General features: G+C 45.5%; 1 protein-coding gene across 1 annotated transcript in view; it reads left to right on the top strand.

Moving 5' to 3' along the window:
- The first annotated feature begins 6,356 nt into the window (after positions 1–6,356).
- The window catches only part of SRRM4 (serine/arginine repetitive matrix 4), a 156,442-nt gene continuing 146,350 nt past the window's right edge, over positions 6,357–16,448 (top strand). The window contains exon 1 of the mRNA XM_003789929.1: positions 6,357–6,873. Coding sequence (XP_003789977.1) covers positions 6,743–6,873 — 131 coding nt within the window. The 5' untranslated portion in view covers positions 6,357–6,742. The remainder of the gene's footprint in view (positions 6,874–16,448) is intronic.

Below are 16,448 nucleotides of genomic sequence, written 5' to 3'. Positions count from 1 at the left end.
TATACAGCTATCATTTAATAAAAAAATTAAAAAAAAATAAAAATAATGATAAGAAAAAAACAACAGCAAAAATTATTGTTAATTTTGTCTACTTATTGATATTACAGTTATCCTTTTTTTAAAAGGAGTTCTTATCTTTTAGAGATGTCTCTTGCAGTGTTTTCAACTGGAATAACAATGTTGTAAATTTGCTTCAAAGTAGTCATGTGGGAAGTGGGTCAGGATATATATGAAGCAAAATTAACTGTATTGATAATTATTGAAATTAGACCATGGGCACACAGGGATTCGTTATGTTGGTCTCTTTACTTTTGTATATGTTTGAAATTTTCTATAATACAAAGAATTTTAAGAGATTCTCTACTTAACAAATTTACTTAAGGAGGACATTTTAAAAATAAAACAAGAACAGTATCGTATGCTAATAATGGAGGGTAACTATAAAGATATAATTCAGTGAAAGCAAACCAATGGTTTTCAATTCTAGTTGTCCAGGCCTCTAAATCTGAAGTCACTTCCTTGTCATTGAAAAGCAAGTACCAAGACATGAGCTCAAGACGTTTTAGGAAAATCAACTCGTGGAGGACTTCTGCCATGGCTAGAGAGAATTGGAGAAGGACTAACTTTCTCACCTTATCACTTCATGCTCCGATGTTACTCAGATCTGTTTAGATCTAAAACCTGCTTGGAGAGGGACGTATCACCTAACTTTCAAGGCATCTTGAAAAGGCAAGGCATCTTGCTTTGAGAAATAATGATATAATATTATTTGCTTTTTAAACTGAGTGTAATAACGGTGATCCTCTCATTTTGCATTGAAAAAGAAAATGAGACTTATTTAAAAGTAAAATGAGACTCAGAGAATCTAATTTCATTACATGGAGCACATTCTTCCATCCTCATCGCCTCCATTCTGCCTCCATTCTCTTATCACTGTGTTCTCTGAGCTTCCGCCTGTTCCTCAAGTACACCCAACTCTCCTGTGGTCTTGGCACATACTCAACTCTTTTCCTGAAACACTCTCTCCCTTCTTCACTTGACTAATGCCTCTTATTCTTCACTTAAGCTTAAATGCAACTATCTCAGAGAGCTACCCTCTTTAGACTCAGTTATCCAGTCTCACATCATTTCTTTGAGGCATGGTTACTTTTTATGATGTAAACATAACTGCCAAACACCTCCCACCAAGTGCACCGTAAGCTCCATTAGAGGAGGGCCCATTTTTGCCCCTGTTGGAGTGCTATGCCCAATACAGTCTTGCACATCAGAGAATGCCATTGGGATATAAGAATCATTTTAGAGACAGTATATAAATATGATTAAGAGTGCAGACTCTGCAGGTCAAACTGATTGGGTTTACGTGTTGGCTTTATCTCTTACGAGCTGTGTGTCCTTGGATAAATTACTTCAACTCTCTGTGTTTCAGTTTCCTTGTCTGTAAAGTGTGGTTAATAGCAGGACCTGATTCATAGTTATTGTGTGCATTAGATGAGTTAATATTTGTAAAGTACTTAGAACAATGCCTGACATTCAGTACTATACTACAGTACTACAGAGTATTGCTAAAGTGTTATATATAATATGCATAAAGTATACATAAAATGTAGTACTATAGTATACTCTGTATTACTGTACTACTATAATACTAATACAGAGTATTACTATAGTGCGATATATATTATACACAAAGTATACATAAAATGTAGTCCTTTCCTCTCATCAGTTCACAGGTAAATGAGTATATACAATATCAGCAAGTGCCATGTGAATGTTGTATCGTCAAGTGTAATGCATAGGTATAAAATCCTTATTGTCTATGGGCTAGGGTAACGTGCACATTAGTATGGCTACTATGTATATACTGCATATGAAATCTACTCACTGCACCATCTTTTATGGAATACCTGCTACGTGCCAATCTTATACTGGACATTGGTGACTCAATTATGAAATAGACATAGTTGGTCCTTTCAAGGATCTTGCAATCAATATTATGAAAAATAATTCCAAACAAATAAGAGAACATACTCATGGTTCAGAATAAGCTCAAGAGAGGGGATGATTGGAGATTTTTATTGTGAGTATGAAAAGGTAGGAATAAATCAGATAAGATGTCTGAGATGATACACGTATGATTATAACGTGTTGGGGAATGAATAGGAGTTCTTCAGAAAGCCAGAGAGGCCAGAGGAAATTGTTTTCAATGATTCAGAGAGAGAGTCATAGACCAGAATGGGGTATATTGAGATTCTATGAGCAATTTGGAATGAATGCAGGGTGGAGTTCAAGGACAGAGATAGAGGACAAGCACCAGATCCTCGTGGGCTGTGCAAAGGAGTTAGACATTTACTCTATTAATTTCCAGAAGCCCAAGAAAGGTTTTCAGCAGAAGAAAATAATGAGCAGGCCCACAATTTGAGGGAAAATCTTCCCTAGTGAGAGTATGGAGCATGAGTAAGCAAAGTCAAATTCTCGTAGCAGGGCAGCCAATTCAGTGGCTGGAACAGTTGCTCTGGGGAGGAATAATCCCTTTATTCAGGTTTTGATATTGAACAGCTCACTCTTTCTCTCCCCACTGAGATTCTTCAGCTTGGTTTCCTACCAAAAAAATCAATATGGTAGTCTTGGAGATTCATGTTCTGTCCTGCCAACTACCTAAGAAATACCAGGATGCCCATATCAGGAAAATACCAGGCAAGTACTTTTGGCCATTCCTCCAGGAAAAAGGTAGAGGCTCTGAAAATACCATCCTTGGTAGCATAAATAGGTACTCAGACAAATGGGAATCTGTAGATATGAACACAGCCTATCTCCTGTGGCTAATAGTCAGTGTATCCTAGACTGTAGAGGAAGGCATATCTGGATTTGAAACCAGACTCTACTACTTGCTAGCTGTGTGATTCTGGGCAAGTAATTCTATACTCTGAGATTCAGTTTCCAAATCTGTAAAATCCAGACAATTTTCTTTCTCATAGAGGTCTTTCTCACAGAGTTGTTTTGAAAATTAAATGAGATAATAGCTATCAAGGGTTTAGCATACTTGCCGACTAAGACATAGAACATAGTCATATATACTTGATACGTGCAGCTATTATCATCTGAGACAGTAATGAACACATTTGTCTTGTAGAATCTTAGGAACTACACAACCAGGGAAGAATGCTTACTGTTGGTTCGGCACCCGTAGCTCAGTGGTGAGGGCACCAGCCACATACACTGGGTAATGACAACTGCAACAACAAAATAGCTGGGCATTACGGCAGGCACCTATAGTCCCAGCTACTTGGGAGGCTGAGGCAAGAGAATCACTTAAGCCCAAGAGTTTGAGGTCGCTGTGAGCTGTGACACAATGGCACTCTACTGAGAGTCTCATAGTGAGACTCTGTCTCAATAAAAAAAAAAGAATCCTTGCTGTGTTATCCATGCTAGTCCAGGGGTATTTGTAGTAGTGCATGTTTATGTTCTATTAGAGAAAATGTACGATAAACAGCTAAGGTGAGATTCAGATTAGACGTAAGATAGAACTATCAAGAAGTGAGGGTTAGTAAACCTTGTGTAGTGCAATCATAGTTTTCTCCCCAAATGTCCTCATGAAGAAATCCAGAATCACATAACTTGAATGGCTTAGCAAAATCTTGTTTAAAGGCACAAAGGCATATGAATTGGCTTTATTATAATATTTCGTATCATCTCTGTAATTGTTTGGATTACTCGCTGTTCACTGGACTTTTGGACGAGGCTATAGACTATTAAGTTTCCTGATGCCCCTTGATGGTGCTGGATAATAATTAGCCCCTTTGTACTCAGTGAAATCTTAGACACAGAACGATGAAGAGATTTACCCAAGGTAATGCAATAATGTTAGTGCGATGGGATTTGAACTGCCTCAGGAGGAACGGTAACTATTTCTCTGAGCTGGAGGTACTATCTCTTTGGCTCACTAAGGGGAAGAATGCATAAGAATCTCTTTAGCTCCAATCTAGAGTGCTTGGGTTAACAAACCCTAGAATCACTTCTCCCTGCTCTTCCCTTTTTCAAATAAAACAATAATACTAATTAATAAAGAAGTACCATCTAGACATAGGTGTCAAATTGATTTTATCTAGAATGCCAAATGGCAACCAATTAGTAGTGTCTATTTAGAAAACTGTATTGAGAAGGATTCTGAGGGTAGGTCCCAGCAAGATTGTTGTGATGGATTAGTGACATCTGCCACCAGCCTAGTACAGAGGGTAAGTGGAATTGCATCAGATATTTGTATTCTAATCAGCATGTTAACAGCGCTTAGTTTATGGGGTGGGCTTGCGCCTGGGGAAACAGAGAGCAGTACCCTGAAGGAGTGAGACATGATGTGGTAATATTTTGATAAAGTAAGGGAGGAAGTGAAATTTAAGTTATATTGGAGAAGCTAGACCTAAAGTCTAGGCCGCTTGGCTGCTGCAGGGTTCAAAAAAGGCAAGGAGGTGCACATGGCAGCTTTAACCACGTTCTAGGAATTAAGAATAGGAACACAGCTGGGAGATGTTGATTGATCTTGTGGGGGTGGGATCCCGCCTACCTCTCCCTTGCAAGTGACTCAGTTCATACCCCCAGTGTCATGACTAAGGGTAGTTTTAAACATCCCAGGCTACTTAAGCAGCCAGCTCAGGATTGCATTTAAAATGACATCAACTTCAGAGTGAGAGATAGGCCCGAGAGCAGCAGTGTAAAGGGGGATGTTTGATGCAGGAGGAAAGGGAGAAGGAGGCAAGTGGCTCCCTAGCGTCCACCTCTCTCCTGTTCCAAGCATCCTAGCCCTGGCCCCACCTCCCTGTAGCCACAACATGTTTAAGAAGCCTGCAAATGAGTCTCTAGTTATTGACCAGAAGGGGTCACTGCAGAGCGAGAAGCACGCTCAGGCTTTCCCATGAGCAGACACAGCAGCAAGGAATTACACACCAATCCAGTCTTACACTTTTCCAGAAGGATACTCATCTATTCCAGCGTTCTTTCTTCTGTTGCCCTATTTTGCTCTCTTTATCCTCCTCTTGCCCTTCACCTCTTATGTAACTCCTGTTACTTTTCAAAGAACTTCTGAAGTTGAAGTTCACATTAGTGCCCACACTCCCCAACATCCCCCGCCCGGTCCCTGCGCCACCACCCACTGGGCCCCCATTACTATTAACGTCAGCGATAAGCATGGGTTTACTCCTGATGTGTCTGGGACCTGGCGCGATGTGCTTGGAGGCCTTTAAGACTCAGGGAGGCCACCTTCCAGGAGTTTACAGTGTGGGTAGCAACTATGCTAAGATTAAAGGGCTCCAAAGGAGAGATGGGCTGAGAGATCCCTCAAAGATCTCTTTTCCTTCATGAAAACTGGGGGTCGGGGGGGACAAGAGAAATTCTACCCGGATCCTCTGTGTCTGGGGGTTATTGGGCATTCTGAACCTCCACTGACTAGGATTACGACTGAACTGCGAGAGGATAGACGATAGGGAAGAGAGATTAAAAAGTAACTATGCCCCCGTGATTTCAGTTTTTCCCCCTGAAACCTTCCCCCTAAGTGCTTTCAGTTCCAAAACGTACTCCTTTTCCCGAGACAAGCTGCATTAGGAAAAGTAGTCGCAGAATAATTCCCCAGGAGCGGGTAGGGGGCAGGAGTGGGCGGGGTGGGGCGGAGGAGTCCCCTTTCCTTTGCCTGGGCTTGGCAGCGAGGACGTTGGGCAGGCGGGCGACACAAAGAGATATCCTTTACAGCACTGCGTGCACAGATGTAACGCTGCGCCCCTTTGCGGGCGGGGTCTCGGCTTGGCAGATGGCGAGAAGCCGAACTGGTGACGGATTGTCCATCAAATGGCACTTTCTGGATGGTGGGGATCTCGCGGCCCCCAAGCGCAAAGAACTCAAGAGACCCTCTTTGCTGACCGAGGCAGTCCCTCCCAGAAGTGAGGGGCGGGGGGCCCTGGCTTGGGAGAATAGGTTAAGTTTTTCACTTCCTCCCTCAATAGAAGATTTGCCAGAAGACTTGTGAAGCGGCTGGAAAGGGAGGTGGCCAGGCCCCAAGGGCATGCAAGAAAGAGGTGGGGGGAAGGCCCGACATGAGAGAGCAGAGAGGGCCGGGAAGCAGGATCTTCCGCCTGATTCTGACGGGAGTGCCAGGATTGCTTCTCCGAGGGGTCAGCGCTGCAACTCGGTCGCTGCGGGCCCGGGTGACAAGCGCACGCCCCGCCCTTTCTCCTCCCAAGACCTGCGGGCTTTTGTTATGCAGATGGCGGCAGGAGGCTGAGCCTGAAGAGGAGGGGGTTGGTGGGGTGGAGATACCGAGAGGAGGGTGGAAAGTGCAGCTCTCCCGACCAGCCTCCTTTTCCAACGTCACATTGTGCGAGAGACAAAACCCGGGCGCGCCGGAGCTCACACGCGCACGCACACACAGACGGCCCTGTCGCCTCTTCTCTCCTGGCGCTGCGGAGAAAGCCAGCCCTGCCTTCCCGGCCTGGGGCGCGGAGGCTCACGGAGCTCAGAGAGCAGCCCAGAGCCAACCCAGAAGGCCAAGAAAGCCGGCAGACAAGCCTTCTTTCTGTGCTGCCCGCCCGGGCCGAGACGTCCCATCCCCCGCCCTGAACTCCGATCTCTCCCACCCCACCCCTCTGGGTTTCTCTGGGTTTCTCTCGGACACAGCCCGCAGGCGGGTGTGCCCCCGTTCGGAATCCACGTTTCAGCACTTCGGACAGCGCCCGGACACCCCGGCCCCTTTGGGTTGGCCATGGCGAGCGTTCAGCAAGGCGAGAAGCAGCTGTTTGAGAAGTTCTGGCGAGGAACCTTCAAAGCGGTGGCCACTCCGCGTCCCGAGAGCATCATTGTCGCCAGCATAACGGCCCGGAAGCCGCTGCCAAGGTAATGACCTCCTTCTTAAAAGGGGAGACCCTGGAAGCCCCTCTGCCTGGCCTGTGTCCCAGAGCCCTGAGGGGTGGATGCAGGCAGCTGGGCCAGGGCGCCTGTCTTTTCTCGTCACTACTCGGTATCTCCCGCTGGAACATGGGAACTAATTGCTTGTGCGAGGTGGAAGATGGTGAGAAGGGACAGGGATTGGGGGGTCGAGGGGGAGGAGAGCAACACTCCGCGGAGCCCACAGATCCTATTCAAGAGGTTTTGCTTTCTTGGGGTGGGCGGCGCAGGTGGGGTACGACTTGACGCAAAAACTTTTCTCGGTAACACAGAGCTCAGAGAGCAGGGGTCAGGGGAATGATGGATTGGAGGTGGGTGGGGAAGGCAGTAATAGAAGAGAAGGCGAGGATTGAACCAGCTCGAACAGTGTTCAGAGATAGCAGTACATTTCTATCCCCAGCTCGGGAACTAGCAAGCTCTGAACATTTTTGACAAAAGCCCATATGCTGTTCCCTCAAATACACCCAAAACAGCACCCTCCTCCACACCTTACTGGCTGCTGCCGCCGCTGCTGTTGCTGAAATCTCTCCTCTCCAACATCCAAAACCAAGACTCTAAGCTCAAGAGTCAGGGAGGAGCCTTCCAAGATCATGAAGATGATATCGAAAGAGTTTTATTTAATTTTCCCAAAAGAACCTGATTGCTTTGAACTCAGGAATGAGAACAGGTTCTGGGAGGGTGGTAGACGTGGTGTTGATGAAGGGACAAACTCAAAGAAAGGCAGAAAGAGGGGGAACAGGGTGTGGGGTGAGAGGCAGAGGAGGTTGGGGAGGATGGAAGCATTCCGAGACCGAGAAAACCCGATCCTTTTTATACAGCACTCAATTTAGAGGAGTTTGAGAATGAAAAGAAGAAGGCTGTGCCCTCTGTCAGGGAAAATCAAGGCAGTATGAAAACTCATCTTTTGGTGCTATTGGATGAGTGGTTCGGTGAGAGAAAAGAAAGAAGTAGACCCAGGGGGACCACTTGGAGGATTTATTAATCCTGGCAGCCTGCATGCGGGAGCAGATTGAAAACATGTCTGCGAAAGTGCTTCGGACAGAATGGATGCCTGTTCTGGCACAAGTGAATCTGAACTTTCCAGTGGGTGTGGGCTGGAAGATGGATGGGGACTCATGTCTGAAGAATCAAACCCAGACCGTAGAACTTTTTCTCTTCACAGTCTGAGAGGGGATCATACAGGTCTTTAGAAAAAGGGGCATCCCGTGTGGAGAATGGGTGGGCAGGTGACATCCTGGGGCAGTGGGGCACAGCAGGCTGCAAGCAGCAGCAGCAACAGCTCGTGTTTGTGGATGGGAGGGAGGGGACACCCACTGACACAGGCTGGAGAAGGGGAACAATAACACCAAATGCCATTCAAAAGCTGATGCTCTCTGCTCGGAGAGAGGTTCTTTGTAGAGGGTTTTGACGTCAGCAGCTTTCTCTTCCTGGGTTTCTGTTATCTAGTCCACCTTTGGAGTGCTCCCTCTCCCTACTGTTGCCAAGTCAGGTGCTGCACCGGCCCAGGAAAATGCCCTTGTAGAAGGAACCAGGGGAAATACTGGAAAGTAGAAGTGTAGTGTTAGATCCAGACTTCTCCATCTACTTCAGGGGTACAGGGAGAGAGAGGCAGGTTCCTGGTGGTGTTTTAATTCAGAAAAACATGTCTAATGTCCACTTGGCCGGGGACTTTCAGCCTTTGTCTATTACTGTCACCCCCTTGTCTTGGTCATATTCTCGATTGTAAGAGTGGACCACAAGGTCCCTCAGCCTTCATGCTTTCTATAGCGTTGTGTTCATTCTAATTTAATCCATCTGAGACTTTTTCAATAGCCCTCTGCAGGCCCCCACTGCCATTTCACTCCTGATGTCTTTTAATATCTTGTGTCTTTTTCCCCCTGGAGACCACCCATGGGGTGAAAGTCTGAGCCAGAAGCCCTCAATTTAGGTCATGCTAGGAGAATCGTGTTTAATACTTCCATAATAGGTGTGGCTTCTCCGTAGAAGAGATTCCAGTTTTGTAGCTGTTACTCCTGGGTTGGGGTAGGGAGTGAAGAGACAGCATTTACATCTAAGTCTTTAGGAAAGGCTGAGTTTGACTTGTCTTTTAACATACTGGCTATAAAGCCTGAATCATTTCCATTCTCACTCAAGCCAGACACATCCAATGATGGTCAATTTCTACCTCCTCTTCAACGTTCTATACTTACTTAAGGCGAAAAGTACCATGTTTCCAAATCAAGTTCTCAGGAAGAAAAGGGCAGGGACATTGACACATCACTGGGCTCCTCCAGTGGCTTCCTCTAGAGGCAATCTGGGGACTTGGTCTCATCAGAAATGTTGTTTCATGAGTCAAACCCAGATCACAGTCAGCAGATCAGCACAAGTATCTGTCTGCAGAGAGATGGGGGAAGGGGTGGATGAACCAATAGTCGGTCCTGTTGGTTACACACTCAGTATTTGTTTATAGATGTAAGGGCCACCCTCCTTCTCACGGTGAACTTCCCTAAGATATTTTAAGTCTATCTCTGAAGATAATTTAGTGCCAAGATAGATGCAGACATCCAATTCGTTGATTTCATAGCACTATGCATACATCATACAGCAATCCAAGCAAACCCCCTTCAGTTCCTCTCCCCCTGCGGTGAGGCATACTTGATGAGGCAATAGCTTGATAATGTATCAAATTGCAAGCAGATGTCTGACTCAAATGTCAGAGCAGTATAGCAGAGTGGGAGGCAGTATATCATAGTGGTTAAGAGCTCAGACTTGCGCACAAGGCAACCTGGATTCCTGTCCTGGTTCTGTCGTGACTAGCTGTGGATCCTGAACAGGTGGCTTTACTTCACTGAGCCTGCTTGCCAGCTTGAAAATAGAAATAATAACAGTAGCCATCTCGGAGGGTGGGTTGTGAGGATGAAGTCAGGTAGGGCACAGCTCGCCGTCTGTAGAGCACAGTGTTTGTTTAAAAGGTATTAGCTCTGTAACAAAGCTTGTAATGGCCAAAGGGAAATCCACTATTCCTCAGTATTGTGTTCTCTCTACCTATCCATCTCTCCCCCGAGTAGTGCTGATAATAAAAACTGTGGGATTTCAGTTTCATTTCATTGAGGTAAAATTAACACACAAAGGTGGGGCAGGGTGTGGTCCCCTCTTTCCTTTCTCAGAGGGACGATTAGATGCTTTCTGATCTGGCTGCATTATCTGGATTCAGAACTGATTGGTATAGCATTGTTAGGGAACGTTCTTTTGGTTTGTACAGCGAAGATCAGGTACTGCCAGCCTAAAGAAAGCTCAAAGTCCTTGAAAAATCACAATGTTAATTCTGTAAGTTTCACCAAATCTACAGCGACTATGTAATTTGTAGTTTGTATCAAGACATCTTTAAGAATGAAAGAGGGTATTATGAGTAATTATTCTGGCATGGAAGATCTAACAAGAATTGCGCCAGGATGGAGGGTTAACCATAGTCAGACCTCATCCTATATCAACATTGGAGAGAGTCAATGAATTAATAGCACATCAGAACCCTTCTTTTATCCTCACGGAAGCAGTGTAGTCATTTTGCCTGCCATTAACTTAATTCTCTTTGTTAATTTCTTAGTCCAGAAAAGTTTGCATCTAAGAAGTTTCAGTTCAGTAAAAACCTAGTGTTCGAGACCAGTTCAAGCCACAATAACCATATTGATGAATGCTTGCAGCTAAGGGCTTAATGAACATATAATAATCACATGAAATTAGCATATCAGCTCTGTGCAAATACATAAGTGTTAGGAAAAGGCTAGAAAAGAGGCTTCCATAAGTAGAGGCCACATGCCCTTAACAATTCTTTCAGCAAACTGTTAATTTTCTTCGAAAATCCTTTCTATGCAGAAGAGTCCAGAAGCAGACTCCAGCCCAGTCCCTGTCCAAAGGCCCATAAATTTCAAAGTATTGGAGATTTTACTGCATAAAGGGAAAGATGGCCAAATTGTAAGGGAGAATAAGAAATGCCTTTGAACCATTTAATTCAAGACTCCCCTCTGTGCCAGGAGATCAGTTAGCACATTTGTGCTGACGAGATCTAGGGAGCTGGGGTGAGGGGCTGTTGAGAGATTTTCTGGCAGCCTGTGGTTGAGAGCCAGTAGACTGAGGGTCACAGAGAATGCTTGTCCTGGCGATGAATGAGCACTTTTCTCTAGAAGGGAGTGTTATTGTTTGGGTCAAACCTTTCTCTTTTTGAAAGGTGAAATTAGTTGAATGGGGTCAGTGCAGGGGTCATTTCTGACATTCTGACATTCTACCGTGTTTACTTGGCAAATGTGCCGTCTTAAAGAACCAGGCTGAAGATATTCAATGAATGTTAGATGGGGGCATGTGGTCCAAACCTAGCAACAGATGAGCTTTCTCCCAGCCCCACCTCCAGTTCTGACACACTGGGAATTGTGAGCAAGGCAACCAGAAAGACAGACACACTGCAAATAGATTTGACTCTCCCTTGTGTCAGAATGAGGCTCCCTAGATACAGACATCTGTCTGGTTGAACAAGGAGACATGTTAGCCAGTACAGGGGGGAGGAGGTTGAACAAAATGCCACCTGGAAGTGTTTCCCAGGCCTGGGAGGTCCCTGTTACCTCCACGCCTGCTCCAGGCCACCAAATCGGGGAAACATCCCTAAACTACTAACTCCTGTAATGGGGTAGTTAACGCGGGTCATGTGCCCTCTGCTGCCTGAGCACATCAGGCATGTTGCAGAGGGGCAATAAATTTTAAAAATATCATTTTTTCCCCAGAGTGGCTAGATTTACCTTGGCGTGAGGTTGAAGAATTTGCTGGGGCTTAGCCAAACCGGAACTCTTTAATTGCTTGTTAACTAAGACTTTCTCTGAGGTGTGAGAAAATATTTCTGAGATGGAAGAAATAGAATGATGAAAAGAATTTGGCTTCAAAGTCAGCTCCATCCAGGCTCAAATCCTGCCTTGTCACTTCCAAGCTATGGGATCTGCTAGTCACTTCCTTCTTTGTGCCTCGGCCTCTCTGTCTGTGAAATCCTCCTATCACCAGGTCGTAGTGAGGCGCGAGCGAGATAATTCATCTAAAGAGCATGGCACAGTGCCTGGGACAGGCCAAGACCTCCATCAAGCAGACGCTCTTGTTGCTATGACATGGGCTGCCTGAGGAGAGGCAGAGAGAGGGGCTGCTAAGCCCCTGACCACCTGGGTGAGGTTGTCCAGCAGTGATGATTTGCTTCCTTGCATTTACCTCTGGACTACTCCAGTGCTCCGTATTTATTTGTGACTATGGTTTTGCTGTTCCCTCAAGAGCCACTGGAGATCTGTAGAGCCGTTTAAAAAAATAAAACTCTATTGGACCCCAGGGGCAAACTCATCAAAAGGAATGTTTTCTTTTACTGTTTGTAAATGCTCACTGGCCATGTGACTGTTGGCAAGTGACTCGACCTTCTTGATCTTGGTTTCCTCATCCATAAAATGGGGCTAATAATAGTAGCTACCTCCCAGAGCAGTTATGAGTGGCTGAATGAGCTAATTTATGAAAAGTGCTGTTTGGCACAGAGTAAGGGTTCCACCACTGTTGGGTCTTGTTATTAATAATAAATTATAGTTTTTATTATTACTCCGTGCCAGGCTCATTAGGGAGAAAAAGATGAATGAAATGCGGTCTCTGCCTTTGAGGGCCTCAGAGTCTAGCAGCAAAGGTAAGTAGGATGTGAGGCAGACAGTCTCAAGTTCTATAACCTAGGTAGGAACAGAGACAGGAGAATGGGAAAAAGCAGAAGAAAAGACCCACAATGAGGCATGGAGTCCCTGGCTTATGGTCATACAGTTTTCCTTAGTTATCTGTGCAGTGGGGATGATTCTTTCATTTTGTCTATTTTACTTACAAATGTAAGGAATGATCAGAATAAACAAGGCCTTTGCCCCTAGTAGGGTCTCAAAGAGACTAAGGTTTCTTCCCATCTCTTTTCCCTGGGAGAAAAAGCAGTTTGACTCTCTAGAAGGAAGATTACCTGCTGGGAATATTCAGTGCTAATAAAGGGAAGCTGGGGAAAGAAACTATAAATGTAAAATTTCCGTCCCCTCTGCCATCGGCTCCAGGATGAAGTCTTTGGCATGGGCCATTAGGTTTCTTGTCCTTCATGGACTGGCTCGGGCTCGTATGAAATCCAGTCTGCATTCCTCCAGCGACCACTGGTGATCGGGGAATGCAGTCAGCCCACATGTGTTGAAGATGAAGTGGATCACAGGAGAGTGAATGCACAAAATGGAAAGAAGTGCACATTTGCAATGTGTGTGGCAAAAAAAAAAGTTTTACTTTCGTTCATCCATTCGTTTGATATTTTCATTGAGATATTACTCAATATAACACAAGCAACCAACGAGAAGTCCCTGTTCCCATGGAAGAGAAAGATGATAAATGAACCCAATAAATACATAATATAGGATCTGGTGGCAGTAAGTGCTGTAAAGAATAAAGCAGGGGAAGGGAATAGAGGCTGAGGGAAGGAGTGGCTTTGTCAGATGGATTGACCAGGGACCTGGAGGAATGTAGCGAGTGAGCTGTGAGGATAATTGGGGGACATGTGTCTAAGCTAGAGGGAACAGCACATACAAAGGCCCTGAGGTGGAAACACACTCGGTGTCCTTGAAGAATAACAAGGCGGGCATTGTGGATCAGGGAGTGAGGGGGATGGTAACAGATGACTGCCGAGATCAGGCAGGAAGCAGATCAAAGGAGGCTTTATAAGCCAGGTGGGGAATTCCTGGGTCCTCAGCTCCCAGGTAGGGGCAAGAGGTGGTCCCGGGGGTCCCTGCCCTCCCAGGCAGAGTCCTAGGTCTGATCTGCTTCTCTTGGCTCTTCTCCCCTGACTGTGATGCAGCCAGGGATGGCTTTGAACAGCAGTGCCAGAAGCTTAACTTGGTCTTTCCATATGTTATGGACAAGCATGAAATTTACAGTCTCTCTGATTGCGATCAATCAGATTAGGAAATTGAAAAGGAAACTGTTTAGACTTTCAAATAGCAGTGATAAATTGTGTTCCCCAGCGGCAAAGGTTTGTTGTCTCTTGTATCCATACGTGTAAACCGAGACTGTCCCTTGCACCTGACAGGCCCTGCGAGCTGTACACCCTGGAAGCTACAGTCTGTTCTCGCTTTCTTGATATCTCTCACTCGCTCTCTCTCCCCACCTCCCCTCTCCATTTGAAATTTCGCTGAGGGAGCTCCCATATGCCACAGACTGTGTGCGGAGCTCCGTGAAATAAAACATTGAATTAAGATGTCATAGAGACAAAGCCAAACCAAATACAGGAACAATGCAGAGCCCTAAAACAGTCATTAAGTAATTCACGTCTACATGTGTCTGTTCAAAACAAATATTAAGATCCTCTGGACGCAAATGTTTCTCATCTGGAGAATCCCCTGGTTGGTGGATTCCCAGGGCTTAGATCCCGCTGACAGCTTTGCTGAGTAGAAACACCAATGGATCACTGGTGTCTGGCTTCATTAAAAGTTAAGCTTAGGCAAGTGAGCTGAAATTTTATAAGACAATTACCGCTCCTGCAGAAAGAGTGGTGCCATTTGCCCCAGCAGTGTGTGTCTTTGGGGTGTTGTGTGTGTGCTCACCGTGGTGGGGATGGGTGTGCAGAGCTCCTCATGTTACTGTGTGCCTAGCCCTGTGCTAAACACATTTCACTGGTTATCTGGTTCTACCCTCAGAATAACTCCAGGAGAGAGAGAGCTTCAAGACCCTGCTTTACAGGTAGGGAAACCGAGGCTCTGAGAGTAGAAGTGACCTGATTAAGGACCACGGCTGATAAGAGTCAGAAGTGGGCTGAGAACCCAGTGGTCTTCACTGATTTGTTTACTGTGTAGTATGCTTTGCAGAGGAAGAAAAACTGATTGGTGAGGTGAGATGTGGCTAGACCAGGGCTGCACACTTTGTGGGTGATGAAACCAGGAATTGAACTCAGGTCTGTCCTCTTGTTCTCTGCCATCTGCACTTCCTGTCACTGTCCAGATTTTAAGGTTGTGAGCATTTTTGTTTTGTTTTTCTTCTCTTGCTTTATGTTCAATCGGCTTTGGTGATCACAGTTGTTATGATTCCATCTCGTACCACTCACAGCAATACCGCCCTTCTCTTCCTCTTCCTCACATCTATGCCCCATGTAGAGCCAGAGAACTTCTCTGAAAAGAAAATCAGACCTTGTAAACCTTCTCTCTCCCCACCTAAAGCCCTCCTGCACTTTCCCAGGATTTTCAGAATAGAGTCAACTCCCTGAAGAGGCCCGGGCAGCTCATGATGGTCCACTTTCTGATAACCTCTCGGAAATCATTTATAAAACACTACCCTACATTCTTTCTGCTCTAGCTGCATCCTGTTCCTTTTAGTTACTCACATTTCCCATGCTTCTTCCTGCCACAGAGCCTTTGCACGTGCTGCTAAGAAAGCTCTCTCCGTCTACCCTGGCACCTAATTTATACCTACTCCACTTTCAGGTCTCAGGGCCAATGCTGTTTCCTTGGGGCTCCTTCAACAGTGCTGCAGACGTTACCCTCTCCGTTACAGACATTACTTCCTTATCACTGTGCTCAACACATTTGTAATTTTATATAGCTTTGTGCCATCTTTGGTTAAAGCATACCTGTCCTAATAGACTAAGCATCATGAGGAGAGGAACTGTGGCTGTGCACTCATTGTTGTGACTCTCTCCCCTGATACGTGGCAGGGGGCCAAACAAATGTTGGTTGAATGCGTGAATTGTAGCATTTTCCCCTCATCTAATCACTTTCACGCTTAATAATCTGAACCATACGGAATTGCCAATATTCAAACGCAGCAATGTTATTTCCTCTGATTCACGGGAGAACCATTTGAACCACTGTGCCTGCCTCATTCCTTGTGAGATCCCAGCACCTAGTACAGTGGCCCATAGTTGGTGATCTTTAAATGTTTGTTGACTGAATTATCAGTGAAGCCAGTATAACCACAAGCACGTTGTACAGATGAGGAAACGTGGAGACCTACAGAGTTACGGCATTGGAATTATAGCTCTAAAGGGACCCTACCCTGGAGAATATCCAGGCTCCTCATTTTACATACTGAGGGGTATGTTTTATAAAGTACAGAATACATTGGGAAAATAGCCTGCATATGTAATTTATAAGTAAACACATGTCTATTGGGGCTTCATTCTCAATGCACTTCACTAAGACAGGAGATCAAGAAACTCTGTGGCCCATTGGTTTAATTTAGTATATCTTTTTGCAGAGGGGGATACTGAAACTCACAAAGAGGGAGGATTTGCCCAAGGTCTATAGCCTGAGTCGGCCTCCGTGAGCCCTGGGTTCAGTGAAGTGGTGTTTGACCAACGTCATGCTTCCTGTTTGAACTTCTCTGCTGAGATCAGGTGATCAGACACTGGCTCCCCCGCCACCCTACCCCCCACTGTGAGATATGGCACCTTGCCCCACAAGGGCCTCCTGCAGCATATGCTGCCCGCTGGCTGGTCTGGGGATCCCGGTGAGATGTCCATCTGCACACAGCCT

Source organism: Otolemur garnettii, unplaced genomic scaffold (assembly GCF_000181295.1).
Source record: "Otolemur garnettii isolate 467f Iridium unplaced genomic scaffold, OtoGar3 scaffold00038, whole genome shotgun sequence".
Lineage (NCBI taxonomy): Eukaryota > Metazoa > Chordata > Mammalia > Primates > Galagidae > Otolemur > Otolemur garnettii.
Note: the sequence above shows the minus strand (reverse complement) of the source record. Positions and strands in the feature narration are given on the sequence as shown.